Consider the following 13,453-nt stretch of genomic DNA (forward strand, 5'->3'; position numbering starts at 1 on the left):
CAGACCATGATATTTTCCTATCCACTAAATTCCGAGCAGAACATAACAGGCCAGATGCCGCCCAAAATACAAACAATAAAGCCCAAGGAAATACCGCGATGCATCCGGTATTAAATCCGCGCCAGACGCCCAAGCAAGCGGAAACAAAGACCCCAACGACAACCATCAGCAACTCATGCCCCTGCAACCCATTCCACCTCATCCCGAAGAAAGAAAAAGCAATCCATCTATTTCCTCCCCGCACCAAACCCTCCCTCAAACCCAGGCCTATTCTTCTTCTTGGTCTGAACCCCCTTATTCTTCTTCTTGCCGCCCTTATTAGCCGCCTTCTCGTCGCGGCGCTTTCGCAAGTTCTCCTCGCGCTTGCGTTGGCGGTCCTGGATGGCTTTCGTCACGCCCTCGGCACGCTCCTTCCACTCGCGCTCCGACTTCTTCTTTGCCTTTTCCTTGCGCTTGAGCGCCTTTTTCAGGAGCGACTCGCTGTCGTGCACCTTCTCGCCTTCGGCCCGCCGCCGCGCCGCCAGCCATGTCTCCTTCTCGAGCACCTCCTTGCGCTTGTTCTCGTCCATGCCCTGGAGGCGCTTCTTTTGCGCCTCGAGCTTGGCGAGCGCCGTCTTGGGGTCCGAGGGCCCCTTCTTGGCGCCGCCAGGCGTCTTTTCGTAGCTCAGGTCGTGCGACAGCTGGGTGCCGTCGGAGAAGGTCAGGCGCCCAAAGGCAAAGTTGGTGGGGGTGCCGTCGTCGTCTTTCTCGAAGAGCGGGCTGAGGCCCGGCGAGTCGCGGGCGCTCGCTAATGCTTCCTCCCTCTTTTTCTCCTCCTGCTCCTTGGCTAGCCGGCGCAACTCCTGCTTGTGAGCCTTGCGCTGGGCCTGCTTCTGGCGCCGCGACTCAATCAGGTCTTGTCTGGTCCGGATGGGCTTGCCCTCGGGGTCGTCGGCCTTGCGTTTTGCACGCAAGGCAGCGAGCTTCGCTTCTAGGCGGGCGCGGAGCGCAGTGGTGTCGGCCGGGATTTTGAGATACTTGGGTTTCTCTGATGGGGGAACGGCAGAGGATATCGAGGTTGTGGTGCTGGCGAGCTCGACCGACGCGTTCTTGGTGGTATCGAATACTGGCGAATTTGGCTCCGAATCTGCTGATGATCCCGCAGGGCCGTCGTCGTCGTTGATGAGCCCGGATACATCAATGGGCGCCATGTCTCCATCATTGTTGTCGGCTTCGGTGGATGGATGGACTGGGCCGTCTTCCGCTTCGGACTCCTCAGCGCCGCTCTCGGCATCTTCCTTGTCGACAGCAGGCTCCTTGGTCTCGGCCTTCTCCGACTTCCTTTCCTTCTTGGCTCCCTCCTTTTTCAGCCGTTTATCCTCCTCCTTCTTTTGCTTCTTGGCGAGCTTCTTCTCCTCTTTAGCCTTCTGCTTCTTGCCCAAAGAATCCTCGCTCTTGGCCTGTTCGGTCTCCTCGACAACCTTCTTCTCCTTCTTCGGTTTCGCGTCCTCCTCTTCCTCGTCCAGCTTCAGCTTCTTCTTCAATCCCTCGCCCGGCTTCTCCTTCTCTATCCCGGAGATATCGCTCTCGTCGCCCTCGTCGGATCCAGTCTCGCTCTCCTCGTCGGCCTCCATCTCCTGAAGCTTGCGCTTGTTCCGCGCCCGCTCGTCGAGCACCTCCTTGGCATTGCGGTTAAGCTCACTGTCGGGGTCAAGCTTTCCCCTTTTTGCGGCTCTGGCCTGATCCTTGGTCTGCTTCTTTTTCCTCCATTGATCCTGTTATGAGTAACAGTGCGTATCAGCAGCTGCTTTGCGAAGTGAAGCAGAGAGGATACAGAGGCGAACCCCTCATGGCAGGGAGCAGGTCGACGGAGGAGAGCTGGGTAGCGCGAGAGAATAACATACGCTTGTGTCCTCCCCGTAGTACATCTTGGCGGGAATGAGAGAAAGGAGGCCATCAAAGGCCTTTGCATGGTCGCGCAGGCGCTCCTGATGCGATTGAACAAGGGTCAGTTGGTGAGTTTCTTAGTTTCAGTTGATTTTTTTTTGGAGCCAGCGCTTACCTGCAATGCCGTGTCCGTCATTCTCCGAATCCCGTAAATCTGAAAAAAATGCGACTACGCAGCAGTATTGACGATAGTCCTCGGCGTACTTCCTAGGGTGAACAGTCCAGGCAAACGTGGGCTCGGCGTGAAGCTCTCTCTGAAGGAATCGAGCGGACGAGACAGGTGCTCGCAGTTGAATTTTATCGCCAGCGAAATTTTGGAGCGGGAGATGTGGAGAACACACTGCAACCCCACATACGCTCGATAATTATGCCGGGCGGTCAGCATGCAAGTGGCAGACAATGGGGAGAGGTGGTAATGAACGAGTTGAATAAAACAAAAATCAAGTTGGACAATAAACAAAATGAGAACCCTATAATCCTATTGTTGACACATGCTCATGATGTCCCTAGCACTCTTATGATTGAGTACAAACGAACATCTCCAAGACGCCAATGAATACTCCCAGATCCACCAACCATCCTTTGTTCCTAGCAAACGCCCCCAATCATTACCAAGTTACCTTCAACTAAACATAAGAACAATACCCATCATGATAACCCAGAACTACTCATACCCGCCATCAAAATCCCACAACGCCTTAGTTGCCATTCCAAAGAACCCGGCCTAGAGACGCCAGCGCTATGCACTGTCCCGCCATATTGCCACCCTCGTCATGATGATGACCCGGGCCAACCAGTTCCGACAAACACACAAACGAATATCAAGAGTACAAAAACCCTGCCAGATCCAGCCGGCGTCCTCCCGAGTTTACCGCTGTCGGCCCATCACCCAGAAGAACCTCATTCTCCCCATCACTTTCAGGAAGAAGTTGGTCTTCGCTTCCCAGCGGCCTGTTCAGCGCCTCGACCTCCTCAATATCGACCTTCGGTAGCGGGACAAACGCCGGGTTAACAGGCAGCGACTCAAACGCCGGGGCCTTTTTGTTTGACAGGGGCGTCGTGGTCAAATTCGAAGTCGTCGACTGAGGCTTCGGCCGTCGCAGCGCGCAGGCCCCGATGCGCTGCAGGGGGGTCAACATCGGAGGTTGTGTGTTGGTGTTCGCAGGGCTGCTGATGCTCCTGGGCGTTGCAGTCTGCTGGGTGCTGGATGCCGGCGTGGACAAACCGTGGACGACCCGCGTCCGGGGTCGTGCTGTCTCGTACGAGAAGGTCTTTAGAAGTTCCCCCAGGGGCGTCACTGACGTGAGGCTGCCACCGTTGTCGTTGCGCTGCTTGGTTGGTCCGTGTTGGTCGGAAGATGGGGATGAGGCGGGTATTTCCACCACATCGTCGGTATTGCTCTCGGTTGCCGGTTCGACTGCAAGTGAACATCGTCGTGGTTTCTCCGGAGATACGTCTTGTAAGATTGCGATGTCATCGGCGGGGTTGGCCGGCTTCTCGGGGCGGCACGAATCCAAGTCCGGCAGACTCCGGAAGGCCTCCTCGATGAAATCATCCGACATCAGCAGCTGGTCCGCCTTCTTTATAGCAGGTTTCTTCTGTTTGGTCGACGAAAAGAACCTGCTCTTCTCCGGGGCAGCGCTGGCGACTCCCTCAGAAGCCGATTCCTCGCACAATCGCGCTTTCTTTAATGGTCTACTGGGTGACGCTGGATCCTGATACACTTGAATGACTGGCCCGGTTGTCCGGCGGCGATGTTCCGGAGACTCGGCGAAGTCCAGCCCGAGGAGTTTCGAGACGGGCTCCGTCTTGCGGCGAGGAACCCGAGCATTACTGGTGTACGGCCGAGCTGGACTTGCCGAAGCTTCTTCGGCGCCGTCCAGGTACGGTCTCGGGAGCGGAAACACGATCGGGCGAGGAGCGTCTTCGGAAGTGCCGTTGCCGTTTTGATCGGGCTCGACCACGAAGCAGTTCGGATCCATCTCGCCGAGGGGAATCCGGCGTGCGCTCCGGTCTTTGAAGTATTCGCTGATCGGTTTCCCCAGACTCCTTGGGGGACCGCTTGCTGGCGCGAGAGCCTGGCTGATCCTCCGCTTCCCTGGAGAACGCGGGACAAGGATGCGCTCTCGGGTGATGGGATTGACATCGCCGACAGCAATAGACCTGGCCAACTCGGCCTCTATGGGTGCTCCGATGAAGGGCATGTCGTCGACATTGACCGAAAGCTCAGGCTCCGTCAAGAGAACAATGTCCTGCTTTTTGGGACAAAATACACGCTGGTGCAGAAAGGTGAGCTCGGCTTGCTTAAATTCGTCAAGATATGAATCTGGAATCTGGTGCTTTCCGTCAAAACGAAGCATCTTCACAACGCGCTCAGGCGTCTTGTGCTTGCGGATCAAGCGATAAGCCGTCTTCAAGCCAATGTTGTTGACGCCTTTTAGGTAGTCACAGCCGCTGAGAATGGCCATGTGACGAAACTCGTTGTCGGTCCAACCGGTCAGGGAGATTTCGCGTACGGCGCAAAAGTCCCTCCGGTTGATCTCGACACACTGACCGTGCTGGTCCATCTTGGTCAACAGACGCTTGGCGCCGAACACTAACAAGTCCGAGTCCTCCGACACGATGCCGCTGATCAAGCCTTGACGTTCGAGGTAGACCAGCTGAGCATCTGCTTCGTATGGAGCAACCACATACGGGACGTCGGCCTTCTTGAGCTCCTCGATCAGATGGCGGGCCATTTCCGGTGTGACGTCGATGGCCTTTTGGAGCTCGGCATAAGCCTGCGATGGCTTGCCAGCCCGGAGGAGCTCTAGTCCAAGTCGTTTGCTTTCTTCCCGGCGTTTGGCCCGGGAGGCTTCTGTCTTGGCCTTGCTGGGCAGAAAGTCGCCGTCGAAGACGACATACGGGGTGACCCCGAAGTACTTGAACATCCTGACACGGTGCATTGCGAAGTCGACATATCTGATGGAGGGGTTAAGCCGGGATTCGAGAAAAAGGAGCTCAGGACTCACTTGCGGGTTGGCTTGCCTTGGGCCAGCTCAATGGCACAGGCAACGGCGCCTCGGTGGAGCCAGCCATAGCCGTCGATTCCGAAGGTCTCGCCTGCATACTTCTTGAGCTCGGTAGGACGATGTATGGACTTGAGTAGCGGGAGGAGGCCTGCGAAATTCATGAGCACATGGACCGTCTGCAGGCGTGAAAAGGGAGCCTACCTGAGATGCCCATCCTGGAAGCTCCAAGAGCAGGTTACAGTGGCTCGTTGCGGAATGGCTCGGCACCGGATAGCGAACAGTTGCTAAAAAGAGGGCAAGGCCATCGAGTATCGGCGTGCCACTGGGCAGTGCAGAGATTGTTTGTCGAGACGCGGGGCCGGGCGTGTTTTCGTGGATTGAGATTTGACGAGTGACGAGAAGGATACCGGCGGAGAAGAATGCGAGACAGCAATGCTTGACAAACCGCTGCTTAAACAAGCAGCAAGTCGAGTTGGTCAAGTGGGATGCAGCTGGAGGGCAATTGCAGTGTGGTTGCCAGTTCCCAGATCCTAGGGCCGAAGGTCGAATCTCCAAATTCACGGCCAAGCAAGCGCGACGGGACTGCAGCGCGTCGTTCTCCGCCGTTATCCCCGCGACGGGCCCACAGTCTTGCCCAGGGTTAGCTGTGAGCTATAGTGTCTGAGAAACTGTGGAAGAATGGATTAGGTTGGATGAAGTACCTAGGTATCGATATCGGATGGACTCAAGCCCAATCAATGGTGGGTATCTCAATTGAATCCCCCGTCATCTGACTTACCGAGGATAATAACACAACTGGTTTTGCTTGTTTACATACTCTGATTTCAGTAAGTCGACTCTCCCTGCACGCTGCACGCACTTGATTTCTCAGAAGTCTTATCGGGCGACCGCCCCACCATTATCGCCTTTGCTCCATCAAAATTTCCAGGTCCTTCCTCACAGGTCGTCGATCATCAGCGACTCCCCAAACCGGTACCTTATATCGGAAGCTTAGGGCAGCATACAGTCAGGTCTCCATCATGGCAAAGACGCTGGAAAAGACACGCAAGCAGATTGCGAAGAAGAGAAATGGGACGATTGATGCCCTTCACCAGAAAAGCCGGGATTCGAAACGGCTTCACCGAGCCCAGGTCCGGGACGACCGTCTCGAGAAAATTGCCGAAGCAAGGCGAAAGAAAGACCAGCCCCTCCGTTTGTCCTGCCATCTTCCATGATCTTGACTTCTTAGGCTTGACTGACCGTAAAACAGTTGCCCGTGCCGCATTCTTTCAGACGGCCGTCCAGGACAATGGAGACAAGCCTCTCGCACTTGAGGCTATCCAGGCCAAGATCAACGAGTGAGTGTGCCTCATGCCGTTCTGCATAGGAGACCTACAGTACACGTAGATTTCGCTCAGCCCACCCTATACTAATCAAGGCCCCAGATTCGTACATCAACACGATGAGGAATATGAAGAGGTGAAGAAGTCGCGCCGTCCAGGGCGGCCGGCAAGCACCAAGGAGGATCTCCTGAGAATGAAGATCTCGGCTCTTGAGAAAGAGCAGCGCGACGGGTTTTGTATGTTGTCCCTCTTGCCTTTGCCACTCATATTGACTGATAGTTTTCCAGATCTGCCGGACCTCACCACCGAAGCGAACGTGCAGCTGCTCAGCAGATTCGAAGGGTCCTGGTCGTACCTGACCAATCTGGCCTGGGTCAAGGTTTCAGCCGCAGGCCATGTTAAGCCGTCCAGTTTTCCTCCTCAGGGGCTTTAGCACGGCCGTGTTGTCGTTTCGAGAGAGCCATGCGACGTCCATGTGCTCACCACGCAAACCGCAACCAGAGCCTCCATGGCGGCTCCTGGGCTTGCTATCTTGCATGTCGGATGTCGTTGCCAGCAAACTGTCTGAGACATTCTGAGACACCATCGGGCGTCAGCCATGACCGTGGCGGATATGCGCATCTACCTGTCGTGCCGCGTCCGGCGCCCTGGCAGCGCTTTCCTTGGTCGACATGTCTCCGCTGTCTGCGGCCGGCCGTGTCAAGTTGCGTCTCCAGGCGTTGAGAAGCACACACCTGGAAAGACTCGCATTTTTATACTCCGCAGTTTGGAAGCTCAAACACAGGGTAGACATGCAGCTCCCCGAGCCTGCGCCATCCCAGGGGTAACCATGCACGGGTAGCAGGTCGAGCATGCGCTTGCGTTTATCAAGGCCGGCTGTCAACGCGCTGCCGTATGACGCGGTTCTGGCACCCTCACACCGTCAGCGGCTTGACAGACGAGGCAGAATCGGGGCCTCCCGGCGCCGCAATTGGCGGGCAGGGGACATCCCACAGGCGGGGACTGCGGCAGGTAGCCGGATGCCAGCCACGGCCCGAGCCCCATCTCATCTCTCTGAGACCGGCGCTCTGGGAACGTCGTCAACAACCGTGGTATGCCCTTGCGTCCGAACCCGCCGAGTCGGCTCTTGCGGAGGCCTGTAGCTGCCATCCCATAGGCGAGAACAGGAATGTATGGGATTCCAACCTTGCGTTTCCGCCATGTCTTGCTCCGGGGCGTGTATTACAAATCACTTGGGTCACTTGTGCGTCTTGCCGTCTCCCATTGTTTCCTCATTGCCATACACCCGCGGATACGTGCACCGAGAGAAGCTTGTGCTCCGCAACTTGTCGCCATGTCTGACTGCAACCCCATACCCACCTCGAGGTGGTATACCCTACCTGTGCGATTCCTCCACCTCCGGCAGTACAACCCATCCGCTGAGCAAAGGGTTCATCCGTATGGTCGGGACGATGGGCCATGTTCTCGCAGGACGACTTGAGTTGACTCGACTAGAGGATGTGTGATGTGGCAGCGGGTCGGATCGAGTCGAGTCCAGCTGTTGTGTTGTGCTTGTGTTCCCGGATCTGAGATCGAGGGTGCTGGACATATCAATTATATCCTTCAATTGACTGGTTTCCAACTCTTTCAGGGTTTTCTCTATCCCGCACTCAAGTCCTCCGAACTATCCACCTAACCGGCCGAGATCAACTCTCCAGTCTATGAACTTTACGCCCATAGCCACACCTCTCTACGGAAGGCAAATCATTCACCTTACCTCCCTGACCATATTCCTTTGTCATTGTCGAGACTAGACTACCAACATCCTAAGACATCAAACCAGCCACACCAGACCGAATTCTAACCAAACCAAACCTAACCACACCAACCAAATCACTCCACACCCATCAACAACAGCTCCCAAGAAGAAACCCCCAACCGAAAAAAGAAATAAAAATGTGCACCTATACAACGCACATCCGCATCTGCGCCCGATGCGCGCGCGAGGACACAGTGCTCATCTCAGAACAGCTCTGCCCAGTCGCCAAGGCCTCGGGCATCTTTGGCAGCTGCCTCGAAGGCATCCTGTGCCAGCGGGATGCCACGGGGTGTCTCTGCTGGCAGTGCAAGGAGAGCGGTATCAGGGTCGTTGCGTGTGTTGGGTCAGCAGCGGCAGCGGCGGCGGCGGCGGCGGTCTGTGGTGTTGGTGGTGTTGGTGGTGTTGGTGGTGGTGGTGGTCGTCGGAGGTTTGCGAGTACTGGAAATAACCTCAATAGTACCGGTGGCAGCTTGAAGAGAATGGCGGCCGTGAGGAGGAGGACAATAGGGCCTGGGACGGGAATCGGCGGGAGGGGGAGGGTGGGTGTGAATGTGAATGCGAATGTGAATGGGGTAAGTGCAGGTGGGGGGAGTGGTGTAAGTGGACGGTGGAATTGAGAACTGAGGGTCTTGTGAATGGATGAAGGATTGATGCTTTTGAGCGATGATGGTTTAGGAAGGCAAAGGAGCAAAGGGGACAATTAGTGGTGCTTTTATTTTGGCGTTTGGGTGAAATCTGCTAGGAGTTCTATGAAGTGATGAGTGATGAATATACCCCCTGATGGCATTGAATTCACCAAGTTCAAAGTTGCAATTAGCTCTCTCATCACGGGCCATTGGCGCCCGGGAGTTGCTCCGAACATTCGATCTCTTGGCGCTTTTATCGCCATCCTGCCAGCTCGATAAGACGCTGCTGTGGTCCGTGCGCTCGATTTTTTCGTGCTGAGGTCGTCTAGAAGTTCACTTTGATGGGGTCAGTCTCCATCTTTCATCCCTCCATCAGCACGTTCGTCTTCTATCCATCGGCAAGGAATCCTTCCACTCTTTCCGTTGTATTTTAATATACACATAAAACAAGTACCATGATGTCTCTTCGCACTCTCGCGCGCTTTGCGCCCCGCGCTTTGGCACGTGCTGCGACCACATCCGCCCTCTCGCGCTGCCAGAGGACAAGCAGCATCCTCAGCGCCCGCCCCTCCTCCTTCCTCCGCACTCAGCAAGTCTCTGCCTTCTCGACATCAGTCTTCCGGAGAGCCATTGCCGGCGAAGTGGACGAGGAGGTGTCGGCCAAGCTGGCCAGCGAGATCGAGTTCGAGAACGACGTCAAGCAGAACGAGCCGCTGCCCGCCAGCATTAAGGACTTTATGGACAACAGCCCCTGGAAGATAGAGGATGTAGCAGGCAAGGAGGATGTCATTTTGACGCGCACATTTGGCGACGAGAAGTACGTCTTTTCCCAGGCTTGACTGCAATACACGAAAGCTGACTATGCACTTGCAGGATCACCGTCTCGTTTTCCATCGCCGACCTGCATAACTACGAGCCCGACATGATGGAGGATGACCAGGCCATGGAGGACGAGCTGGACGACATTGAGACCGGCCGCAGCCCGCAAGATCAGCGTGGCGGCGCCGCCGACCTCGCGAATGAGGCCAACGAGGACCTCGAGGCCGGCGCCGACGAGGCCGCTGTCCCCGTGCGCCTCAACGTCGTCATCGAGAAGCCCAACAAGGGCGCGCTCAACGTCGAGGCGCTCGCGCAGGACGGTGCCATTGTCGTCGAGAACCTCTATTACTACGCGGACCCCAAGCTGGCGCACAGCTCCGATGCCAACGCCGTGCATGCCGCCCAAGACACGTACCCCGGCCCGCCGTTCGGCAGCCTCGACGAGGACCTGCAGATCCTGATGGAGCGATACCTCGAGGAGCGCGGCGTCACGCAGCAGCTGGCTCTATTCGCGCCGGACTACATGGACTACAAGGAGCAGAAGGAGTACGTGGCGTGGCTCCAGAATGTCAAGGGCTTCATCGATGCCTAGGCGAGCAGAGTTGTGGGAGAATGTGGATGAGCGCTGTGCGATATGACTGTATTACTTGCCACTCTACTGGATGTCTGGATGTATGATAGATCCAAGGACATGGAAGACATGCTCTTGTCAATGAATATAAACTTGTAAAACGTGTAGAAGTTCAAAAACGCGACATCGACAATGGGCTTTCGATAGTCTCGTATTCTGCCCAGCCAAGACAGTCTGCAGCTCCATTCGCTTAGTCATTGGCTGGCCAGACCTCGAGAACCTCAGCTGAGGCTAGCTGACTTTTCTTCCCCCTATCTTCACTGAAACATCTGCATTGACCGTGCTGCTGTTGCAGGTTTTGTTCATTCACTTACCCATCGTTCGAGCTGTGTATATCTTCGATGTGGCTATAAACTGCTCGTCTCTTGCTCTTCTTAACCTCTGAGCACCTATAAGACACACCCGAGTAAGGAGACGCCGCTTTCCCTGAACCCCTGTCGCCTCGAACACTGAGATTGGCCAGCACATGCAAGACACGACGCCGACTTTGATGGGGTTTCATGTGAATGACACTATCTTGCGCGGCAAGCAGTTGGAACAATGACTCGGGACAAGACAGCCCGGTACAGTGACAGGGGAGATGACGTCCAAGTCGACCTGGCCGAGGTTGCAGACGAAGAAGCCCAACTGTTGGGCGACGAGGATTATGAGCAGTTCGAGCTGGACGATGGGTCCCGTCCGGTCCCCAGAAAACCCACACCACCTCATGACAGACCAAGATCAAGAGGACTCTTGATACGACGTCGTAGCCCAAAATGGCTCGCCTTCCTTTACGGCCCTGACCCGCCCAAGATTCAAACCTTCAAGCCCCTATTCCCGTCCGTCCAGGAGCTCCCCGTCAGGTGGCTCGAAAAGACGCTACAACACCCCTGGCAACGAGCTGTCTTGTTGTTGGTGTTTCTGCTGGCTTGGGCTGCGTCGCTAGCCGTCCCTCTGATCTTGAGTAAGGGAACAGCCACCGACGCATCCGGAATCGCAATCCGCCACATCGACTGCGTCGACACGCTCTGGAAGCGCAACAACGAGTGTGGCCTCGACGGCGTCGATTGCCGCCCCTTCTCCAACGCGTCGTTTGCCTTCCGCTGCCCCGCCGACTGCGCCAGCGTCCGCGTGCTCAACCCGCACCACGTCGGGCGCCAGGACGTCAACTTCCGCCCTCTGGTCATCGGCGGCGGGGGACAAGCGCCCTACCGCGGCGACTCGTTCCTCTGCGGCGCCGCCATCCACGCGGGCGTCATCGACGACGCCAAGGGGGGCTGCGGCGTCGTGACGCTCACGGGGGAGTACTACCAGTATTTCGCCTCCTCCCAGCACGGCATCGACTCGATCCCCTTCGACTCGCACTTTCCGCTCTCCTTCACCGTCACCGCCGACCCGTCCATCCACTGCACGGCCCCGGATCCGCGCTGGACCGTCTCTCTCCCGCTCTCCCTCCTCTTTACTATCTGCCTCTCCCTCTGCACCACCTCCCCAACCCTCGTGTTCTTCACGACCTTCCTCGGCATTTTCACCCATGTCGCTCTCGTCTCGGACCCGCCCAATTTCTCCGCCCTGTCCTCCACCACCTTTTTACCTTCCCTCATATCCTCCTACCTCGCCCGCCTGCTCCCGGCCGCCTTCGTCGCGGCCATCCTCTACCGCACCACCGTCCGCAAGACCCTCGCCAACTTACCGGCGACGGCAAACGGCACCAAGACGCTCTGCTGGCTCCTCCCCTTCTGGCTCGGCGCCCTCTCCAACCGCGCCATCGAGCCCCTCATCCCCATCGCCCGTCTTACGCCAGAGGACCTGACTGCCCAAGGGCAGGGCGCGGTCGTCGCGCTGGTCGTGGTGGTGGGACTCGGGGCGGTTCTGGTGGCCGTACAGACGCGGACGCTGTATTGCGAGGGTCGTCTGCCGCGGTATCTGGCGCTGTATGCCGCGTTTGGGGTGGCGTTGGGGTTCTTGGCTGCTTTGCCGGATCTGAAGCTGAGGGTGCATCATTATGTGCTGGCGCTGTTGCTTTTGCCTGGGACCGCGACGCAGACGAGGGTGGGCATGGTTTGTCAGGGGTTGTTGGTTGGCGTGTTTGTTAATGGGGTTGCTAGGTGGTATGTTATCTTTTTCTTTCTTTTGTTTCTTTACGGGTCTGTAGTTTTGCCTTGGTTCCTTTACCCTCTCCTGCCGCCCTACCCGTTTACCAGGTTCTTCACGGAGTCAATTGACTTGCCTCTGATACAAGTGCTTTCTTCTCCATCGGACTCACCCAAACATTCCCTCTGCGTGTGGGATATGGCTGACTCTTGTCGCGCAGGGGCTTTGCGTCGGTGGTGGAAACCGCCGAGGCGTTGCGGAACGATGGCGGTTTCGGAGGCGTGCTGCTTCCGGAGGTGGTGCCGCCTCTGATTGAGCGGCTGGGTTGGGGTCCGGATGGAATGAGGATATCGTTCAAGTGGCGCTCGTTGATGGCGCGGGTATTTGTTGGGGGACTGCCGGTCGAGGGCATCAGCGTCTTGGTTAATGATGTCGAGAGGTATAGGGGGTGGTTTGCCGAGAAGCCGCTGGAAGAGCATGTGTTCTCGTGGACGAGGAGAGTCGGAGGGGTCGTGGCGGACGAGTATTTCCGGTTTGGGTTCGTCACGGAGGGGGGGAGGGGGTTGGACTATACCGAGGCCGGGACGTGGTATGTGAATGGGAGTTGGAGTCAGGGGGCGGGATATTGGTAATGGGCCTGTGTTGTGTTTGCTTGTTCACCTTCCAGAGGGAGTTGCCGTGGGTGTGTACATACTTGGAGGGAAACCCCTCTCTCTTCCATTCCCTCCGGGGCGCCCAACTTCCCGCCAGTGCTCTGAAAGAAATCCCTCGCACTCCCACTAGCACCAACTACTCCCAATGAGCTCGACACAGAGTTGGCTCAGCAGTATTGGGAAGAGCTCTGGTTGACTCAGCACTGAAATCATAGGGGTTCGACTCCCTTATGAGTCGAAGCAAAAACCGCAGAAGGTTCTTACCAAACACCTCTACTAGACCGGCGCGGGAGTAGGGCTGGTTGGTGAGGCTTTTGCACCACCCCACAGCTTCTTCCTCCACTGTATTCATTCCACGCCCAGGTACAGGAAACACTGGGTTCATGGTCCTGTCATTTCACCGAAGTGGATCCACCACTACGAGGAACAGTAGCACCGATACCACTTGATTGTGCGTCTTTATCAAGATAGCTCTCGGTTGAAGTTCAACCCCTTTGAACCAAGCTGTCAAAGATTCTTCCCAACGTTTCCTGCGATTGCTGCACCCTCCCGCATCTGGTCGTGGTAAGCAAACGCTGACGCACAAAGCATCTC

General features: G+C 56.6%; 6 protein-coding genes across 6 annotated transcripts; 4 read left to right on the forward strand and 2 right to left on the reverse strand.

Annotated features, from left to right (window-relative positions):
- Positions 1-227: 227 nt before the first annotated feature.
- On the reverse strand, positions 228-2,062 carry N657DRAFT_680550 (SURF6-domain-containing protein; the record flags this gene model as incomplete). Its single annotated transcript, XM_062796299.1, has 3 exons — positions 228-1,754; positions 1,884-1,967; positions 2,042-2,062. 3 exons carry the CDS (start codon positions 2,060-2,062, stop codon positions 228-230), a joined length of 1,632 nt encoding a protein of 543 aa, XP_062648369.1.
- Positions 2,063-2,372: 310 nt separating this feature from the next.
- Positions 2,373-5,605, reverse strand: N657DRAFT_644845 (uncharacterized protein). Its single transcript, XM_062792838.1, has 3 exons — positions 5,139-5,605; positions 4,938-5,085; positions 2,373-4,887 (listed from the first exon to the last, which is right to left on the reverse strand). The coding sequence occupies exons 1-3, from the start codon at positions 5,149-5,151 to the stop codon at positions 2,748-2,750; spliced, it is 2,301 nt and encodes a 766-aa protein (XP_062648370.1). The 5' UTR covers positions 5,152-5,605; the 3' UTR covers positions 2,373-2,747.
- A 351-nt stretch (positions 5,606-5,956) lies between these two features.
- Positions 5,957-6,692, forward strand: N657DRAFT_633644 (uncharacterized protein; the record flags this gene model as incomplete). Its single annotated transcript, XM_062791223.1, has 4 exons — positions 5,957-6,128; positions 6,187-6,274; positions 6,362-6,495; positions 6,547-6,692. 4 exons carry the CDS (start codon positions 5,957-5,959, stop codon positions 6,690-6,692), a joined length of 540 nt encoding a protein of 179 aa, XP_062648371.1.
- Positions 6,693-8,194: 1,502 nt separating this feature from the next.
- Positions 8,195-8,440, forward strand: N657DRAFT_557898 (uncharacterized protein; the record flags this gene model as incomplete). The annotated part of the gene is made up of 1 exon (XM_062787962.1): positions 8,195-8,440. A coding segment is annotated over one exon (246 nt), but the record flags the coding sequence as incomplete, so codon positions are not given.
- Positions 8,441-8,987: 547 nt separating this feature from the next.
- On the forward strand, positions 8,988-10,237 carry N657DRAFT_644849 (mitochondrial glycoprotein). The gene is made up of 2 exons (XM_062792839.1): positions 8,988-9,500; positions 9,557-10,237. The coding sequence occupies exons 1-2, from the start codon at positions 9,142-9,144 to the stop codon at positions 10,092-10,094; spliced, it is 897 nt and encodes a 298-aa protein (XP_062648373.1). The 5' UTR covers positions 8,988-9,141; the 3' UTR covers positions 10,095-10,237.
- Positions 10,238-10,673: 436 nt separating this feature from the next.
- On the forward strand, positions 10,674-12,838 carry N657DRAFT_571831 (uncharacterized protein; the record flags this gene model as incomplete). The annotated part of the gene is made up of 3 exons (XM_062788839.1): positions 10,674-11,780; positions 12,355-12,417; positions 12,644-12,838. The coding sequence occupies 3 exons, from the start codon at positions 10,674-10,676 to the stop codon at positions 12,836-12,838; spliced, it is 1,365 nt and encodes a 454-aa protein (XP_062648374.1).
- Between the last annotated feature and the right edge of the window lie 615 nt (positions 12,839-13,453).

The sequence above is a fragment of the Parathielavia appendiculata genome (assembly GCF_033297405.1).
Source record: "Parathielavia appendiculata strain CBS 731.68 unplaced genomic scaffold N657scaffold_5, whole genome shotgun sequence".
Taxonomy (NCBI): Eukaryota; Fungi; Ascomycota; class Sordariomycetes; order Sordariales; family Chaetomiaceae; genus Parathielavia; species Parathielavia appendiculata.

What these genes read in the sequence shown, in the direction of transcription:
- N657DRAFT_644849 (XM_062792839.1), top strand. Translation starts at nt 9,142, where the DNA reads ATGTCTCTTCGCACTCTCGCGCGCTTTGCGCCCCGCGCTTTGGCACGT. An exon ending in CGCACATTTGGCGACGAGAA is followed by an intron (nt 9,501 to 9,556) that starts GTACGTCTTTTC and finishes ATGCACTTGCAG; the next exon opens with GATCACCGTCTCGTTTTCCA.
- N657DRAFT_644845 (XM_062792838.1), bottom strand. An exon ending in CAAGGCAAGCCAACCCGCAA is followed by an intron (nt 4,888 to 4,937) that starts GTGAGTCCTGAG and finishes CCCCTCCATCAG; the next exon opens with ATATGTCGACTTCGCAATGC.